This window comes from Furipterus horrens, unplaced genomic scaffold, assembly GCF_987537825.1.
Source record: "Furipterus horrens unplaced genomic scaffold, mFurHor1.1.pri manual_scaffold_9, whole genome shotgun sequence".
Classification (NCBI taxonomy): domain Eukaryota; kingdom Metazoa; phylum Chordata; class Mammalia; order Chiroptera; family Furipteridae; genus Furipterus; species Furipterus horrens.
The window spans coordinates 5,526,564-5,547,371 of record NW_028327179.1 but is presented as its reverse complement, the minus strand read 5'-3'; the positions used below and the strand labels follow the sequence as shown (position 1 = coordinate 5,547,371).

Genomic DNA, 20,808 nt, shown 5'->3' with positions numbered 1-20,808 from the left:
AATTTTCACACCTCAAGAACAAACTTCTGCCCCCTGGGGGCGATATTGAGAATACATGGTTTAGGAAGACGCGTTTGCCATTCACTGGTATTGTGTGTATCAGTGGCTGGTTCATCCCAATTGCTGGGTAATTTTGGTTGTATAAAGAAAGAGCCAAGACATGAACAAGGAGAACTGCAAACGTGTTACAAAGGTCGGGGACGAACTGCATACTTCCACTACTGTTCTTTCTTAAATTTGATCCTCAGTTTCCCTGGTGTCAGTAAACAGACCTCCAGTCACACAACTGTCCAAGTCAGAAATCTGGGAGCAATTGAGACACTTCTGTCCCCTCATTCCCCATATAGGGTCAGTCAAATCCTGTCAAGGTCACCTCCACAGTATTTCTCGAATCTGGCCTCAAGAGATCAGATTTTACTAGAACCCATAACATTCTAAACATGTAAGGATTTTGAATCTTTTCTATAGAAAAAGGGGGGCGGGACCATTGAAGGAATTTAAATAGGAAAGGAAAGTGACTTGATAGGTGTAATTAAAAGATTACTAATTTTTTCATTTAGTAAATAATAAATTAGAATGTAGATAATGAATTAGAAGATACCAAGGCTATTTAGAGAAAGGATTTTCAGGAGCCCTGAGGACAAATAATAGTGGTTCTTGTATGAGTCTGAGGTTGGGGGATGGGAAAATTGGGAAACACGCCTGTGCAAAGAACTTAGCCAAGGCCCTAATGCTGGGCAGTATCATGACCACGATGCGAAATTCAGGTATGTCCTCCTCTTGCTTTCTGCTGCCTTGACTTGGCCAGTTTTATTTCCCCCAAACTGATCAGTATTTTAAATGAATTAAGTATAAATATTCTTGGATCATCTGCTGTTGAGTTGGAAGGAATTAGAGAATTAGAATCATAATTAAAAGAAAAAAATTTTGTGTACTTAGCGGATTCACTCAACTTTGCATCATCTTATGATTTTTTCCCAGGGGGGAGCCCCAGTGCTAGTATCCATGTTTCAGCATCAGGTGTCTGCAATTTTATGCAGAGCGTCTTGACTAAGTACATATGTTCCTGTCCCTGGGCGCCCCTGCATGGGGTCTTTAACTTATTTAAGATTAAGAATCAACGACTGACTGTGTTTTCAGTCTAGAGTGTGTAGGCAAGCCTATGACAGAGTCTTCATTTTTAAGGCACACGAAGTTTACATCATGTAAACAGATAAATGACAGAGTCACATTGCCTGTGCTAGGGAGGCGTGTACAAACTCTCCGGGAGTTCGTCGGTCACACTGGTGCTTTGTCTTTCCAGGTGACTTCTGAAGTATGACCGCCCCCAGTAATTCCTCCTGCAAAGCTATACGGACACCCCACTTAACCAGCCTCTACTGCACAGTGCTTGTTGGGGGGCTGGCAGGCATCATCTCCATCCTGTTCGTGCTGGTGAAAATGAACACCCGGTCTGTGACCACCACCGCTGTCGTTAACCTGGTGGTGATCCACAGTGTCTTCCTGCTGACGGTGCCTTTCCGCCTGACCTACCTCATCCGGCAGAAGTGGGAGTTCGGGCTGCCCTTCTGCAAGTTCGTGAGCGCCATGCTGCACGTGCACATGTACCTCACGTTCCTGTTCTACGTGGTGATCCTGGTCATCAGGTACCTCATGTTCTTCAAGCGCAGGGACAAGGTGGAATTCTATCGGAAACTGCACGCTGTGGCCGCCAGCACCGGCCTGTGGCTGCTGGTGTTCGTCATCGTGGTCCCCCTCATTGTTTCTCAGTACGGGATTCATGAGACGTATGAGGAGGACAACTGTTTTGATTTCCACAGAGAGCTTGCTCTTCCATACGTGCAAGTCATCAACTATTTGATAGTCGTCATCGTCATAGCCGTTGCGGTGATCCTCTTGGTCTTCCAGATCTTCATGATCATTCTGATGGTGCGGAAGCTGCGCCACTCCTTGCTCTCCCACCAGGAGTTCTGGGCCCAGCTGAAAAACCTGTTTTTTATCGGGGTCATCCTTGTTTGCTTCCTTCCCTATCAGTTATTTAGGATCTACTACTTGTATACTGTGGCGCATTCGGAGGACTGTAACGACACTGTTGCCCTTTATAACGAAATCTTCCTGAGCGTGACAGCGATTAGCTGCTTTGATTTGCTGCTCTTTGTTCTTGGGGGAAGCCGTTGGTTTAAGCAGAAGATCATTGACCTGTGGAATTGCCTTCTGTGTCATTAGCCACCAAACGCAGTATTCAGACCTACTTCCTTTATACTGGGAGAGGAAATGGGTAGTGGGAGGCAGGCAGGCAATTCTATTACTTGATTAAGACCATGTCTCGATGCGGCCACACAGAAGGACTGTAAGATGTCAGAGCACTCACTCCATGCCAGTCCTTATTTAGTCCCTACCGTCTCTACATGATGTCCACGGAAAGAGTAGGGGTGTTCAATCCACCTGGAGTTGCAACACTGCATTATTTGTCAACACAGTGTCTACTTGGCCAGTCCAAGCACCACGGGCCTCATGCTTTCTGAGTTTCACTGGTTCACTTTAGTTTCCTTAGCCAGAAGCATGGTGTTTCTTAAGCTCTGTTCTTTACATTCCACATAAAACCTTAGGAAACTTAATTCTGGCTGTAACTCAGCTTGGAAACTTTACTGTGCTAACTAGATAAGATGCCCATTCAACTCACACGCTGACAACAAAACAAAACAAAACAAAACAAAACAGACAAGTGGGGGGATCAGTAAGAAACTTTTCTAGATGATCATAACTGTGGTAGGAAGTCACTTACCTAGAAAGCAAGAGGAACGGGACTCTTGGCCTTCTACTCGAACAAGACTGCCTAGAATTATCCTTCGAAAGGTCAAGTTTAAGGACTTGGATCAACTTCCTCAATATCTCCAAAAATCATTTGTAAACTAACTAAATATATTTAAATAAAGGTGAGAGTGTAACTGAGAGAATATTTCTGACCAGTAGGCTACTAGGCATTAAAATGAGCTCCCAATAGAAGTGATTAATTCTTTTCCCTTTTCTGTTTGGAAGGATTTCTAGAGTAATTTAGATTTTCCTTGGAGACAGAAAGTTATACTGAAATCTTTAGACTTCTCTTAAAATCATGTCTTTAAATAAATGTAAACCATATTCTTTAAAGTAGAACTTTGGAGAAATATGTAAAAATGTCATAGAACTATGAGATTAGGATGCTAAATTAATACATAAAGTTGTGGGTTTTCTTCCCTCTTGCCCATATTTCTACTATTTCCTTGAAACTTTCATAATCTTGAAACTTTCTAAGGAAATGATCCAGTTTCATATTTAATGCTTCAGAAAACCTGAAGCAATTATTGGTAGGAATAGAAGAAATGAATGATTTAAGGTAACTTTTCTTTGAGAGAGAGAGAGGTAAATGTTCAGGATTTAAAGATTTTTCTTAATTTGTTATGCTATATGGATCCATAAATGCAACAGATGAATAAGAAATACCTCCGTGAGTTTCTTTGATCACTAAAATTGCTGAGTCGTAGAAATTAATTTTGAGGAAGAAGAGGCAGCAACTTACTGCATTTAACCTGTTTCCAAATTTTTGCCTCTTCTAAATTTTCTTTACTGTGTCCTCTTTTCTTTTTCAAGTTATAATTTCTTATTTGCATTCTTTCCCCATTTTTCTTAGTTTTATTTTTCTTTCTAATTTTGACCTATAACATTGATAAGGAAATTTCTAAGACCAATAAAAATTGTAAAGAAAATTTGTAACACACATAAAATTTGGAAGAAACTTATTATTACAGTAAAATAGTTTAAAACTTTTAAAACTGTTTCTGGAAAACACATAGACCGATGGATCAGAGATAAACCCATGGCTGTATGGTTAATTAATATCTGACAAAGGAGGCAAGAATATTCAAAGGGGTAAAGACAAGCTATTCAATAAATGATGCTGGGAAAATTGGACAGATGCAAAAAAATGAAAATAGACCACCTTTTTCACACCACATACAAGAATGAACTCAAAATGGGTTATAGACTGAAATGTAAGCCCCGAAACCATAGAGCTCCTAGGAGACAGAGGCAACACGCTCTGGCATTGTAGGGCTTTCTGTCACACCTCCTTGGGGAAGGGGGACAAAAGAACACCAAACGGGACTCCCTCGAACTCTAAAGTTTTTACGTGGCAAAGAAAACTGTCAACAAAGTGAAAAGACAACCTGCTGGGTGGGCGAACATAGTTTCTTTCCAATGACACATCTTATAACCCCTTTGGTTATAAGGGGTTAATGACCAGAATTTATAAAGAATTCATATAGTTGAAAGAAAAAATTCAATTAACAATGGGCAGGAGACATGAATAGACATTTCTTCAAAGAGGACATACAGATGCTCAATGTCACTGATCAGAGAAACTCAAACAATGCCGTATCACTTCCCACCGGTTAGAATGGCCATCATCAATAAACCAACACACAGGACCTGCTGGCGAGGATGCGGAGAAAAGGGAACCCTCGGGCGCTGTGGGTGAGAGCGCAGACCCGGGCAGCCGCGGTGGAAGCAGTGGAGGGTCCTCAAAAAATTAAAAACATAGAATTACCTTACGGCCCAGCAAGTCCGCTTCCGGAAACGTATCCAAAGACACGGAAAACACTAATTCAGGAAGAGAGATGCACCTTTTGTTCAGTTAGGCCTTATTCACAACAGCCAAGATCCGCAGCAACCCGAGTGCGCAGCGGTGGATGAGCGCGTGAAGACGGCGTGGCGCGTTCGCTCAGCCGGCTGGGACTCGCTGTCAAGAGGCCCGGCAGGGTGTCATTCGGCAGGGCGCCGTTGGGCAGGGTGTCATTCGGCAGGGCGCCATCGGGCAGGGTGCCACTCGCAGCAGCGTGGACAGAGCGAGAGGGGATGATGCCGAGGGAGACAGGCCCGGCAGCGGAAGGCAAATACCGCACGATCGGAAGGACAAAATAAACAAATCGGCCTCACGGATACAGAGAACAGAGGGGGGCCGCGGGGTGAGAGGCGGTTGGGGGATGGGTGAGAAAAGGGGGGGGGTAAGAAGTTACAAAATAGTCACGGGGACGTGAGTGCAGCCGAGGGAACCCAGCCAATGACGTCGTGGTAACTGTGCGTGGTGCTGCGTGGGTGTCGGAAACACTGAAGGGGACACCGGGTAAAGTACACGATCGTCTAGCCCCTGTGCTGTACGCCTGGGACTAATATAATATTTTGAAAGAGAAAATGTATGCGAATTACATCAAGTTTCTCTTTTTAACATATCTGTCTATGATAATAAGTGCTAGCTTATAGATTGTATTACAGTCTCTTTCAGATTTTAAATATGTTGAGGTCAGACAATTATGCTTTTCTCTGTATTATTATATGTTATAATGAAGGGCCTATTTCTGTGGACCTATAAGAAATGTTACCCAAAATACAGAAATGGAATATTCCATAAAATATCTTATTCAGCAATATTTACAGAATAAACTAAAGTTTTCCACTTGCCTGTGCCTGGTCTCTAATTGCTATGAAAATAAATCTCATGCAGGACTGGGGGTGACCGTGACCTCTCAGGCCAGTTTTGGATAACACAGTCACAAGAGGGCACTGCTGGTGATGGGGGCCGGAGAAAGGACACACAACTGTCTGCATGAGAAAGAATGACCCGGTCTTGGTCCGCATTTGAACATTCTTCAGACATTCCTGAAGTAAAACATATGCCTACAACGATCAGAGCAGTTACGTTTTATTCAGTGTTCATAAACACACAGTATTTTGTTGGTATGGTTTCAATTTTTTTAATTTTCTAAAAATGCAGCTACCGTTTATACTGAGGAAAGCTTTTACGCTGTTTTCCTTAGAACTTTCCCAAGAGTTGCTCATTTCTTTGGAAAATCACATTATCAGTAGCAACACCACCTGTTGCATTAAAAAGCAACACAACGTGCTTGTGAACAATACTTGTAGCTGTTGTAGTCAGGTAGATACTAAATATGTGTGCCAGCCTCACACCGCCTCATCTCATCTCCTTGGCAAAGACCGAACATTTACACACGGAAGTACATATTATTTTATTTTAAATAACTTTCTGTTTTGTTACTCACTTGTATTACAGTTAGGACATTATGCATATAATAGTTTAGGAGGGTTATATTATCTGTGAGGTTTATTTTACAATGGTAAATGTATTACCACGTATTAGCAATAAAGAGTAAGGCATTGGCTTTGCAGGAGTTAAGAACCACCGAGCTACCACCAACAGGATTGGTTTTAAAAGGGAGATTTACAATGAGGACATTATGAACAGAAAAAAATATTCTATATTTTGGGAATATTGAACCTCAGCTTGATTCAGTTCTAAATGACTTGTTTCTGCAGCGACTGAAAGAGTGGCCGCAACCTTAGGGAAACACACAAGAAGTATATATGTGTGTCTCCCTCTTGTAAGGCAGCGGTATTTCCTTGAGCCTCCCAACTCTCAGATTGGCTCACAGTCAACATCTACCAGCCTTTGAACCCACCCCATGGGTAATGACAGGTTTGGAGGCCCGGGCAGAAAGATGCCGCTGGCCTCCATGAAACGGAACTCGACTCTGCCTTCGCTCATTTCTTAATTTTCCTCTGAAAGGGTCATTGAGTTTCCCAGCTTTCCTCCTTGACCTCATATACAATAAATTAGAGAGAAACAGACTATTTTACTTGTAGGCAAAATGAGTTTTGTTTGGAAAGATTCAAGAAGGGCTGAAAATCCCCCAATCCTCCCCAAATCCTCCGACATGCGGCCGTCATCAAAACGGAATTCCGAGGCCAATATGGCAGTTCTTCTGAAGGTGGGCAGTGGGCCAATCCATTCTCAACGCTCGAATGTGACGTCAGTGAGGTGAACTTTTGTGAAGCTGTCATTTCTTAGACTGGGTAGATTTTGCCCAGTTAGCTTCTGATAAGATGAGGCATAAACCAAGGACTCTTATATTTACTGGGGCTGGTAGCAACAAGGAAACGCTCCTCGAGACAGGGGCTGATTATAGCACTTTGTAAACAGTAACAAAAACTCTATGGTAAAGGGGCGAAGTGATGATGGGTTTGCTTGGATAATACTGAGAAGGCACAGGATGGAAAACGCATCCACAGATATTAAATAAACACCAGACATCAGCCAGGGACCCTGAGAAGGACTTTGGCCTTGGCATGGCTGGGCCCTGCCTGCTTCAGTGATAGGACTAGCCTTAGCCAAGCAGAGCTCAGAAAAACAAGCAAGTTCCATTATCTGAAGGAGAACAAAGGGGCCTGGAATGTTCAGAGGTTAGGGTCTGGGCCTCAATGTTAAAACCCCTGATGGAGGCTTCAACAGGGGGACACTGTAAAAGACCTGTGGTCCCCGCATTTTGGTAGGTTTAGCAGTGATGATGGGGATGGGGAAGGCGGGGAGTGGCACTGAAACTCTTAATAGCCCGATGCCTCAGGCAGGATGGACTTGGGAATTAGATCTGAGCCTTCACATTGAGAGGAACTTGGAGAACCAGCAAGACCTGTTATGGACAGAAGATAAGACCAGGTATGAGGAGCAGTAACTGAGAGCAGGAGGGTCTTGGGAGAGTTTGGTTAGGAGTTCTGAGCAAGCAGTGGGCAGCAGGAAGATGCTGAGCTCTCGAAAAGCAAGCGGGGCAATGAGGGCAGCAAACGGGAAGATAGCTTTGACTTTTGTTTTTTTTGTTTTTTTAATCTACTGATGTTAGAGAGAGGAAGGGCGCGCGAGAGAATCTCCTATTTGTTGTTCTCCTTATTTACACATTCATTGGTGCTTGTATGTGCCCTGACCTCGGACCGAATGCACAACCCTTGCGTTTTGGGAGCATGCTCTACCTAGCTGAGTTACACAGCCAGGGCCAAGGGACAGTTTTGCACAGCAGATGAGAAGATGCCACAGACCACTGGCTCTTCTATTTGAAGTCTGTCTTAGTATTTTATGTCATTAACAATGAATGGTTTGTTAAACAGCTAACAACTTTCCCTCAAAAATCAGGAACAAGACCCTATCGTCAAGTTTACTTAATGTCATTTTGGAAGTCCCAGCCAGAGCAATCAGACATGAAAAAGAAACAAAAGGCATCCAATGTAGAAAGAATTAAAATTGTTTCTATTTGCAGATGATATATTGTTATATACATATAACAATTGTTATATATATCTAAAGATGCCATCAAAAAACTGTAAGAACTAATAAATGAATTGAATAACATTACAAGATACAAAATCAATATACAAAAATCAGTTGCATTTTTATAAAATAATAATATATCAGAAAGTGAAATTAAGAAAATAATTGCACTTATAATCTTATCAAAAAGAATAAAATATCAATATATAGTGATAAATTTAACCAAGAGGTGAAAGATATGTACCAATAAAAAGTGTAAGATACTGATGAAAGAAATTGAAAAAGATACAAATAAATAGAAAGTTATATCATACTCATAGATTGGAAGAATTAATATTACTAAAATGTCTGTACTATCACCCTGGCTGGGGTGGCTCAGTGGACTGAATGTCGGTCTCCAAACTGAAAGGTCGCTGGTTCGATTCCCAGTCAGGGGACACGCCTGGATTACAGGCCAGATCCCCAGTTGGGGGTGCGCGAGAGACAACCACACATTGATGTTTCTCTCCCTCTCTTTATCCTTCCCTTCCCCTCTCTCTAAAATAAATAAAATATTAAAAAAAAGTCTATACTATCTAAAGCAGTCTATTGATTCAATGCAATCCCTATCAAAATTCCAATGACATTTTAAACAGAAATAGAAAAATTAAGTTTAAAATTTGCATAGAGCTACAAAAGACCCCAAAACAATCTTAAGAAGACCAAAGCTGGAGGAATCACATTTCCTGATTTCAAAATATTTAAAAACGATATAGTAATAAAACAGTATATTGGTATTAAAAGCCACATTGAGAACCCAGAGATAAACCAGTGCACATGTGGTCACCTATTTTATAAGGATCCAGGGATCTACAATGGGGAAAGGATAGTTTCCTCGATAATGGTGCTGGGAAAACCGGCAACCACATGCAAAAACCAATCAACAAATAAAATGGGACCCCTGTTTTATACCACATGGAAAACCGACGGAAAATGAACTAAAGTCCTAAATTTAATACCTGGAACCACAAAACTCCTAGAAGAAAACATGGAATGAAGTCCCTGACGTGTTTTAGCAATGACTGGAGGCAAAGGCAACAAGAGCAAGAACAAACTAACAACAAACTGACTGGTGACCTACTAAATGGGAGAAGATATTCGCACATCACATCTCTGGTCAAAATACGTAAAGAACCCACACAACTCAGTTGCCAAAGCCCCCACAAACAATCCAATTAAAAAATGGGTAGAGACTGAATGGGCATTTTTCCCCGAAGAGGACACACAAATGGCCAACAGGAACATGGAAAGATGCTCCGCACCACTGATCATCCCAGAAATGCAAACCAAAACCACAGTGGAACACCACCTCACACCTGTCAGAATGGCTGTTTTCAAAAAGACAGGAAATGATGTGCTGGCGAGGGTGTGGAGAAAAGGAGAGCTTTGTGCACTGTTGGTGGGAATGTAAACTGGTGCAGCCACTGTGGAAAATAGTATGGGGGTTCCTCAAAAAAGTTTTAAAATATAACTATCATATGACCTCGCAATCCAATTTCTGAGAATATTCCCAAAGAAGTGGAAAACCAGATCTCGAAGAGGTATCTGCACTTTACAGCCTTCTTGCCAATAGCCAAGGCATGGAAACAGCCTCTCTGTATATCCCATCTCCTTTATCCATTTACCCATCGGGGGGCACTTAGGTCTATCTGCTTGTCTGCCTGTCTATCTACACATACATACACACATGCATGCATACACACAAACACATGGCTATATGTGGTTTGTGGAATCATAATCTTTTCACTCTGTATATGTGTATCTAATCAGCAGGTAATGCACCTTAAATAGAGCTAATTTATATTTTAAAAGTATTCTAACTGTACTATTAGCTTCTAGTTCTGTCTTATGGAAAATACTCTTGAAGTTTCCAAAAAGGAACAGAAGGCAAATGTATTCTTTATTTTGACACTAGGTGGCAACCCAGAGTAACAAATTGCATCTGCTTCCCCAAGCTTCTTGAGTGTTAAGCTTAATCTATTTTTTAAAAATGGTCAAAGGAGGAAAGAAAGGAAAATGCAGTAAGAATAGTAAGCTTTTAGGGTCTTCAGAACTCTGAACTAGACCTTGTTTTTTTCTTAAAAGGCTTGTTATTAAAACGTATCTCTTTAGCTATCTGAGCAAAAACAATTCTGAAAGCAATAGTTCTTTTGGTTTGGCTCACATTTAGTGATTTGTGTGCTTATTTCAATAACGGTTCACTGCAACACAAATGAACTTGATTCTTGCAAATTGATATTAGGTGGCCTTTTTTTTTTTAATGCTTGCCAATTAGCACAACATTTGAATGCCTTTCGGACAAGGTTTCAGGACAAGGAACTAGTTTGAACGACCCATGGGCATGGATGACAGGATGGGGGCTGAATGTGGGGGGGGGGGGCGGGGTAGTGAGGGGCAACGGAAGAAAAAATGGGCCAACTGTAATAGGAAAACAATAATAATTTTTTTAAAAAAGACCAGGTTTCAGGAAACTTTCCCACTTTTGAAATCTTGAAAAGGCTGGGGTGTGCCCAGCAGGCCAGTTCCTCACGGAGGGTTCCTGCCCAGGAACAGCCTTTGGTTGGGGCGCAGGAACTTTTATTTACTCTTCTGACTTGTAGATAGTGTGACGATATATGCGAGTTAGGACTGTTAAAACCTGTGTCAGCAAAACAAACAAACAAAGATTTATGGTCTCTGCCCCGAGGATAAAAACATGGCCCTCGTTAGGGGCCAAGGAGAAAGAGGCCTTCAGGAAGACTGTACTGGGATTGCTAACGTGAAAATGGAGGTGGCTTTCATGCACGTCACAAACAGAGGACAAAGGACTTGTCTGTCCCCGGCCTTTCCAGGCTAAGTGGCCGGCCTACCGCCCCACGGCTCCCTCACACCTCAGGGTGACTTTCCCACCAAGGACTATTTCTCCGCCAGTCCTTACATGGCCTTCAAAACCGGGAACTTAACCTGGATCCGCAACCGCCTCCTGAGCCGCAGTCTTTGCTCACTGGCTCCCTTAGTCCCCTTCTTTCTGAAACCCTTTTTCAGTCTTTCCTCGTCTTCCACGAACTTGACACAGATGTGTTTTTGTCGTCTGTCCCAAACGGCAGCTCTGTCCAGGTTCTATCACATGTCCCGCCCATCATGCTTTCACCGATCCTCCTCTGGAAACAGTGTTCCCGCTGCGCACCATTCCATACCTGCTGTATTTTTCTTCACGCTACACTGATTCGAAATTTAAAAACCAACTTTCTCTCTTCAAGTTGAATGAAAGTCTTATGAGGGTAGAAATATCTTTTTCTGGTTTGTTTAATGTTTCAAGCCCAGACTACAGAACAGTTTTTAGCAATACATGGTCACTAAATATTTGTTGAGAAAAGAATGAATGAATGAGTGAATGAATGAATCCTCCAGGATATGGACGGGAACCAGCGCTTCCACAAGTGGAAGAATAATCCACAATGTACCTTTTGATACCTACATAAAAAACCAAAAATGACACAACTATTTTGTTATGGCTTTTTGTGCATTTACAATGTAATTGTAAGCCACAAAGCAATTTGGTCGCTCAGTGAGTAAAATCTCTCTATATTTTCCTAACCTCAGTGGTACGATAGCTTTTCTACTCATTCCCCAACGAGCGTTGCTAAATACAAGCCACTCTACTACCAAAGTAGGCCTTTGTGAAGGGAACACTTTCTAACTGGTGATTATTACGAACTATGTAGCCACAGAGCTTTAGGGTGAATACGATTTAGTGTTTACAAGCCATTTTCTTTAAACGGTATGCCCTGTAGTTAATAACTTTTGTTAAGGCAATAGAAAAATACTTTAAAAAGTGCCCTTCTAAGTTAAAAACAAGGCCGGGAGATAAGTCATTAACTCGGTTTCCTTTCCATGGGCATGCGTGTCCGTCTGAAGTCTCTTTATTTACTTCAGTGATCTGAACAATTTCAATAGGAGCACTTCAAAGCTTTATAGAAGCAGGCATCCATTTGAGGCTTATAAAGATTTTAATACGCTCCAAGGACATGATTTTTTTTTAAATGGCAACTATTTCTCTACATTATTTTGTTTAATGAGAATGATTCTTACCTGAGCACAGAAAAAATCAATGACTTTAGACACTGACTGTGTTTTCTGTGGCTACACAATTGTTCTTCATTAAAAAATGAAAAGGAAGATTAAAAATCCACAACAGACCCTTCCAATTACTTCATATACACTTTTCAATGAAGTTCTCACCAAGCCAGATGAGGTCCGAGGCTTTTACTACAAGTAATTTGTGACCTAGGATGTTGTTTGATGAGCACCAGGGATCTGATTAAATTCAGCAGTCCTTTTTATTTATATGTTCACCTTTGCAGTGTTGCTTACTGTCCTCTTGGCTGAAGTGGCTGCAAAGCACAGAGTGACTTTCAAGTTGCAAGGAGCTCCATGGGCAGCCAACACAAAGCCTTTTAACACCCCAGTAGTTCAGAATTCCCCCGGGAAGCAAATCCCCTGTCACAGACCCATTCACTCAGAGATTTGTCTCCAGGCACTCTGAAATCTGAGCGAGCCCAGTATGGGTAGCAGCTGAAACCTCACAGTGCACCCTGGGGGTTACTGCTCTGGTATTTCCTGATAACATGAAGATGATTTTATTTTCAGGATGACACCCAATGACCAGAAGGTCCTGTTTGTTCGTTATAGGGTCCTGAACATCAAAACCAGTCTTCACGGGCCGAAGACCAGGAAGAGTCAATAATCTTACACTGAAATTGCTGTGCTGGCAGGGACTTCATAATTTCTAGAGAGGGAACTGCCACCCCAGTACTGTGGAGAACGAGGCTGCCAGACATGCTACTTAGCGGGGCGGGTTGGGTGGAAGCACTTTCCCGGGTCCTCTCTACAGTACCCTGGAAATCGCAGGTGTTTTTATAAGGCCAGATGGTAGGGCTGTTTGCCTTCTTTTACATAAGAGTCTTGGTGATGGTTATCTTCTGGGTAACAGCCCCACAACATAGTGGTTTCCAACAACAAGCACTTATTTATTTCGGTTTCATCGGTGAGGTGTGAGGGCGTGGCGTGACAGCTTCTGTTCCACCTGGTGTTGGCTGAAGCACGTAGTGACGTTCCGCTGGCGATGGGCCGATCTGGAGGGTTCGCGATGGCTCGCCTCCTGAGTCTGGTGCCGTGGAGCGTGTGTGGCTAGAACGCCCGCTCAGACCAGTGACTGCAGCACCTGCCCCTGCCCCGCAGCCCGCGGTGAGCTCAGGGGAGCTGACTTCTTGCCCGCCAGGGGTTTCCACAGACCACGTGGTCAAGAAGCCCAGGCAGCAGCGGCCACAGGACTTTCTATGGTCTGGCTTTGGGCGTCAAACAAGGTTCTAAAGCCCCAGATCCAAGGGGAGGCCAGGAGGAGGCTCTGCCTGCTCTCTGGATGGGATGCTTGGGCAGGAGGGGAAGAAACATGGTGGCCATCTGTTGATACCATCGTGTTGGTACTGGAATGAGGATGAATACGGACCAAAGCCACATGATGAGTGTGAAGAGAATCTTTAAAACACTACGATTTGTAGCAGCTGTGATCTTTAAGTTTTCAATTCTAGGTCGGAAATATCTCCAAGTATTTTTGATAGCTATACTGAATTGTTCCAGCTGGGGGTATTATTTTTCATCCCACTGGTAGTTTTGATCATTTGTCAAGTAAAATTTTGTGAGCTATTTCAGGTAAATATATACAGTGCATCGCAAACCAGGGGTTAGCAGCAAATCATGATGTCTTGAGCCAGCAAGTTATATAAGTCACCACTGAGGCCCTATTTTCCCCAAAAGAGGGGACAGATATCATTACAGATCCTAGGACATCAAAAAGATAATAAAAGAATATTATGAAGAACTGTATGCCAATACATTTGACACCTTAGATGAAACAAAGTCTTTCAAAAACATAACTTACCAAAACTAACACAAGGTCCGAAAGAAAATATGGATATCCTTGTTTCTATTCAAAAAATATAACTTGTTCTCAGAAACCTCCACACAAAGAAAACCCCAGGTCAGGTGATTTTGCTGGTGAAGTCTACCAAACACCTAAGAATAAAATGAGATGACCCATGGTAAACACCTATCAACAAACAATCTTCTAAATAAAGAGGGATATTGACATAGTATAGGTCAAACAAAACAGTGATTCATACAGATTTTCATAGGTTCTCTTTAAACACCACGTTGGACATTCAGGGAAACAAATTTAGGAGGAAGAGAGTAAATAAGCTTGCGAGACATGTCTGCAGAAAACAACTCCAAATAATAGTTTGTTTGGTTGGGTCTTGCTTAGAGAAATACACATTGCCGCAGTGTATGCAGAATCTGATGCTACATTAAAAAAAATACACACACTGCTAACATAACAAAACACTTGAATTACTCCGTAAAATGAATGTATATGAAATTTAGGAAGATCAGTAAATCAAGCAAAGCATGATTCATGCTAAGATGCAACTTCAAGGAAACCCACATTGTGCTAAAGTGTAGTGACAGTGATTTTTCATGTCTAGACAGTTCCCAGAACAATTGTAAAATGTAAACGTGTCCCCTGGAGGGAGTTAGTAGCAAACATTTCATGGCAGGAAGTTCGAATGGCCAGGTTCTCTATAAATCGCAAAGTGTACTTAATTGGCTCTCAGTTCAATGGCAAAACTCATAACTGAAATAGTTAAAGACACTTCTAGGAATAATAGATCAGTGAAGTTACAGAATAAATGCAGGTAGAGCTTAAACGTCCTAAAATAAAACCCAGATCAAGAGATAAGTCACTCAGGATGAAGATAACTGTCTAAAAAGAATCAAAGGCTTGACTTTAAAATGTTCAATGTAGAATTTAGATTAATCTCACACAAGGGAGATTTAGGAACGACCAGTAAGTCGCCTGTCCTTTGCCCGTCCCTCCTCCCTCCCTCCGAAACGTCTCGTATTTTGATACCATGCCGCTGAAACGACTTCTTTTCCATCCCTGGTGCAGATACACTCTCGTCTTACATCAGTGAGTTCATTTTCACTCAGGCTAAGCGACTTGGCAAGTAATTAAATTAGCCCCATTCCACATTTATGGTATTCTAGTCTGTTGTACATATTAAAACACTATGCATTTTTATTAATGGAAAACATGAACCACACATGGAAAAAATGAAAGAGTAGGCTGGCTCTGACATTGGCTCTTGCTTCATTGCTTTGCATTTTGAATTATATTTCAGTAACCCCAAAACAGGTGACTTGATCTTAAAATAGTGTTTTTCCAATAATCAGAAATAATGCTTAATCTCTGAATTTACTTTTCTGACACTACAATGCTTTGAGCATTAAAATTTATTTTTGGGGAAATATGAAATAACACGGGTCTAAGACTTGTAAGAATTCTGTGTAGAATTTACCCAACCCACTTTGGGGTACGGGCCAATTCTTCTATTAGTTTTAGTGTTCTATTCCCAGTTCATTAAAACTGCATAGCTGAATTGGTGGTGGTGGTGGGGTTTGCGTGTGTGTTCAGATGTAGGATAGTAACTTTACCATCTCTGTGTTCCAGGGTTTTTGGAGAATAAAGTGTGTAAAGAGATTTATGATTCTCTAAAGAATGGCACAAGATAAACTGTAAGGGGTTATTGCCCTGAGCAGTTGTGTTTAAATTTGTTGGAGTCGTTTCTGTTTCCTAATATAATAGAAATTATGGGTTCTCCTTCCAGAAAAATGACTATACATACAAAATTTTGCATTAAAGTTTAGGAGAGCCAAGGACCCTTCTGGAGGCTTCCCGTATTCCAGGTTCCAACGTACAGAACTCTAGTCTAGAAGGAATGCACGTCACCTTTAGTAGGTACTGCTTATAGCATGCCAGCATTACTTACCTTATAATCCAAGTTAATAATTTAACAGGTCTGCTTGAATAATGGGGCGATAATGCGCTCATCAGTTAACTTATCTGGTGACTGTCTGTCCCCGTGTGGAACCAGAAGTAGATGCAGCACAACAGCACCTGAAATACGGCTCAGTGGGGGTCCAGCTGTTCACCTGACAAATTCTTATGGGGCTCCTACTGGCACTAACTTGCGCTAGGCAATGAAGCGAGAAAGCTTCCACTTCGAGGGTCTGATGAGAACGCATCCTGGGTGCATGAAAGCAAGTAAAGAAGTGATCGCTGGGTGGTAGGTGTCATGACGGGGTAAGGAAGAAGGGCGCGTGGAAGGGCAAATGAATGCTTTCAAGGTCAAGTCCTGAAGAGGCCAGTCCCGAGGTCGAGGAGGAACAAGCCATAGCTCCTACACGCGTGCTCACGGAGTCAGGAGCCCACGCGCCTCCTTACGGACACTGAGCGCCGCCTGCATTTCCGGTGCCCCGGAGCCAGCCCCTCCCAGGGATGTATGCCCATTCTTTACATACTAACCTGTACACCTCAAAACAGCACGCTTGACGTGCTATTTCTAACGTTTCTGCATGTAGGCATTGTCTTTTGACATCTTAGTATGGTCAAGAGGGATTCTGCTTTGAGTTCCTTCATAACCCCACCCATCTCCAGGCCTCAGCATGTTCACACACACACACACACCCCAGGCCTCAGCATGTTCACACACACACACACACACATACCCCAGGCCTCAGCATGTTCACACACACATACACACACACCAGGCCTCAGCATGCACACACACACACATACACACACATACACACCTCGTGTCTCCAGGCCTCAGCATGAACATTCACACACACACACGCACATGCACCTACACACACACACACACACACCCTCCAGTGCTGCCCCTCACCTCCCAGTGTATGTGCGTACATTGTGTTTCAGTTATTCTATGTAAATGCAACCATGTATTGCGGTTTGGCTTGACTTCCTTACGCACCGTGTGTCAATATGCGCATGAGTTGTTTGTGCGCTTCGTTCATTCAACCCTAAGTTCTATCCCAGGTTTATTTCCTCTGAAGGGGTTCAGCACGTCAGTTATTCTATCAGTTTCCTCGTGAGGAGCTCTGTCCCTGAGCCTGCTGGCCTGCTGCAATTGGCCTGGCGCTCTCCAGGCCGGTGGTCCAGCCGTCTCGTTGGGGCCTCCCCTAACCACCCACTTGGGGTCCCCTTGGCTTCTTTTTTGACTTGGATTTCCTTTTTTCCTATTTATAATGTCTAGGTCAATTAAATTTTAAATTGTCATCTAGGAAATAATTCTAGAAGATAAACCATTTTCTTTTGTGGCTTTATTTCCCTAGGATGCGTTTGCCAATAGAATCCTTAGAAAGGGCAGGGAGGAGGCAATCATTTGAGACTTTGGATATAAAATTCGATCTTGGAAATCATTTTCCCTCAGAATTTTCCGATCATTGATCTCTTGTCCTCTTGCTTCCAGTGTGACCATTCAGCAGTTCGAAGCTGTTCCATTCTTGACCTTTTGCATGTTTTTATTTTCATACTGAAAGTCTATACCATCCTCTTTTTATGTCTGAATTTTAAAAATAATGTGCCTTGGTGTAAACTCTTTTCATCCACTGTTTTAAGCACACAGGAAGTCTTTCTATCTGGAAATACATATTTAGCTAAAAAAATGTTTTGCACTGCCTCTTTTCCTATGACCTTTGTTCCATTTTTTTTTTCCTTTCTAAGTCACTAAAATGTCTATTATTTGAATATTGAACCTGTTGGGTATATTGGTCTGCCAGGGCAGCCATAACAAAATAACAGACTGGTGGCTCAAACAACAGAAACTGACTTTCTCACAGTTCAGAGGCCAGAGACCATGGTCACGGCGACAGCAGGTCGGCTTCCCCAGCGGCCTCTGCTCCTGGCTTGCAGACAGCCGCCTCCTCTCTGCGGCCTCACAGGGTCTGTGCTCCGGCTCTTGCATCCCTGGTGTCTCTCCGTGTGTTGACGTTTCCCGTTCTGGTAAGGACACCAGTCAGACTGGATCAGGGCCCACCCCAGTGGCCTCTTCCACACGTAATCACCTCTTTAAAGGCCCTCTCTCCAAAGACCGTCCCACTCCGGGGTCCTGGGGTTGAAGCGTCAACCTACCAAGTTGAGGGTGGGAGACCCAAGCCTGTAACACTGGATGAGTTTTCATTTGAATCTCCTGCTTCTCATCTTGGTTTCTTGGCTCTACTTTTTGGAAGATTTTTTCAACTTTTCAACTTCTAACTCATATTGACTTTTTATTTTTAATTTCACATGTTAAATTACTAGACATATATGTGTTTTCATAATGCTCCTTCAAAAACAGAATACCTTTTTTAATTTTCAGGGATGCAACATATCTATCTTGTCTCAGTAACCACGTTACTTACACAGTTGGGTTCTTTCCCCTACATTTCCTTCTGCCTACGTAATATTTACTCTAAATTGCTGTTCTCCACTTCTACACTTTGGGCTCTCTCAGGACACTTAAATGCTGGTGAGCAGTTCTATACTTGGGGCTGAACCTCACCCACAGCTTCCCTGTAGAGCAATACTTCCGCTGTGTATGAAAATCCTCTGGGGAATTCAAAAAATACAGGTGCCCAGGTTTTACACCAGACCTGGGAGGTGATTTTGGGGCACAGTGAGGGGCGAGAGTCACCGTGTCAGAGTGACTTAGCTGGACCCAGCAGGAACTGCTGACGTGAGGTCTTGTTCTTTTTCTCTTGAGCTTGTCAGATCCCCAGGAGAAAACTGAAGGGTAGAAGCCTGGCTGCCCATCCTGGGAACTGAGTATGTGACACAGGCTGGGGCAGGAAGGGGATGGACATGGCTCATCAGTTTACAAACTTTCACTTAACACCTCTTTGTAGTGTGGTGTCTAGGCCCAGCGTTGCCTCTTTTCTAGACTCTCTGTCCTCTCTAGAAAAGCAACCGCCAATCTTTCGCCAGGTTTAGGAAAGGGGTACCTGCCAAGTTGTGTGGGGTGGCTACTTCTTAATAAACTTTCCTCAATTTGCTTTCCCCCCCCTTAGCATGTCTTCGGACCCCTGTTCCAACTCCAGAGGTATCTGTGGGCTTCAGTTCCTGAGTCTTTGGGGTTCTGTGACCGTGGGGTTGCTTACTGGCTTCTTCACCCACATGGCCGAGGCCTCCGTCTCCCGGCCTCTCCACGGCCTGGGCTTCTCCATCGCAGCCACGGGGTAATCAGACTGCTCACGGGCCCTGACATTCTAAGAGGGGCCGTTCCGAAGAAGAGAAAGCTGCCTGGCCAATGGAGGGCCACGTTTGGAACTGGCAGTCACTTTCACTGAGTTCTACTGGTCAAAGCAGGCATACAACCCCCCAGATTCAAAAACGCAGAGGAACCACCTCTGCCTCTTGCTAAGGGAGTGAGGGGCAAGATCACACTGCAGAAGAGAATCTGGGGTGAAATGTGTTCTGTAGCCATGTGTGGACGATGCGACCTACGACAGAGATGATGGACTGTGGAGAGCTGGTTGGCTGCAGTGTGAGGGGTTCCCATACCTGTTGGGGATCATGGGAGGTGCCTGAAGCTGAAACTGTTCACGGGGCCGCAAATGCGGGTGGTGACAAAGGTCTCCCACTGACATGGGAACAAGGTGACTAAAGAGGGGTGAAGGAAAAGCCCACTGGAGATAGAGTGACTAAGAGGTCGGCAGGTTCAATGGGAGGCCATGATGAAAAATGAAACAAAGACCCTTCCTTGAAGGACTTTCTCTCATAGAGGTACATCTCATTCCCTTTTTCTCCATAGCTTTTCTCCCAACGAGTGTGAATGAGGATTTTTACCCACCCTCCTCCCCCAAATACTACATAATAGCATAATCAAAAAAGTAAAAAAAAACTTATGTATTTGAACGCCAAATTAGTTGGCAGAGCTGTTCAATTTAGTTAGAAATAGAAAAATTCATCTGCACATCAATATTCCAACTCTTAATTCATGGCTGATTTTTTACCCTAGAGTAAAATAATGCAGTAAAGTTCCGCTTGATGTTTGCATTAATGCCATGAATTATTCATATTGACCAAATCTTTGTAAATTTGACTTACCATCTCCCTGACTTGTAGGCATGAAGGTATGCAGCTTTCTTGGACTTAGAAGGAAATAGTCTGGGTTGGGGACGGTCTTTCACAACAAAAATCAACTAACAGGTGACATAGCAGATAACTGGCCAATTGTTCTGTCTGTTGGAAACATGGAATGTTTAAAAGAACATGAAAATCTACGTCCTTCCTTAATCATTCTCAAGGTACCAAGGACCTATTTTGTTAAGGAAGTCCTTGATTTTAAGGGACAAGAACCAAGAATTCTAAGTAGGCAAATTCAAAATATTCGCCCGAATATTTACTGAGTGAATATTACATTGTCCAAGAAACCAAAGTTGATTAATGAAAACTTTACTTTAAAAAAGCTTGCAATCTAGTTAAAGAGATAGCCATAGATATGATTTAAAGAACATATCTGGTAAATGCTATTTCAGTAGGAGCAGAGGCGAAACCAGTTTTGACTGGCATAAAATGAATGAAATTCGATCCAAAGTCAAAGTATGTTTAACAGATTGCTTAAATATAGGCAATAAAGTAAGCAGACAAGAAGACAGATGCCTGTCTGGCATGTTTGGGAAATGCTAAGAAAGAAGTCCAGGGTGGCCAGCACACAGGCTGAAGCGACTCCCAGGGGGTCACATAT

The 20,808-nt window shown here is 42.8% G+C and overlaps 1 protein-coding gene across 1 annotated transcript; it reads left to right on the top strand.

The window, feature by feature from the left end:
* The first annotated feature begins 1,254 nt into the window (after window positions 1–1,254).
* GPR141 (G protein-coupled receptor 141) lies at window positions 1,255–3,001 on the top strand. Its single transcript, XM_090287783.1, has one exon. The coding sequence runs from the start codon at window positions 1,318–1,320 to the stop codon at window positions 2,224–2,226; it is 909 nt and encodes a 302-aa protein (XP_090143909.1). The 5' UTR covers window positions 1,255–1,317; the 3' UTR covers window positions 2,227–3,001.
* The last annotated feature ends 17,807 nt before the right edge of the window (window positions 3,002–20,808 follow it).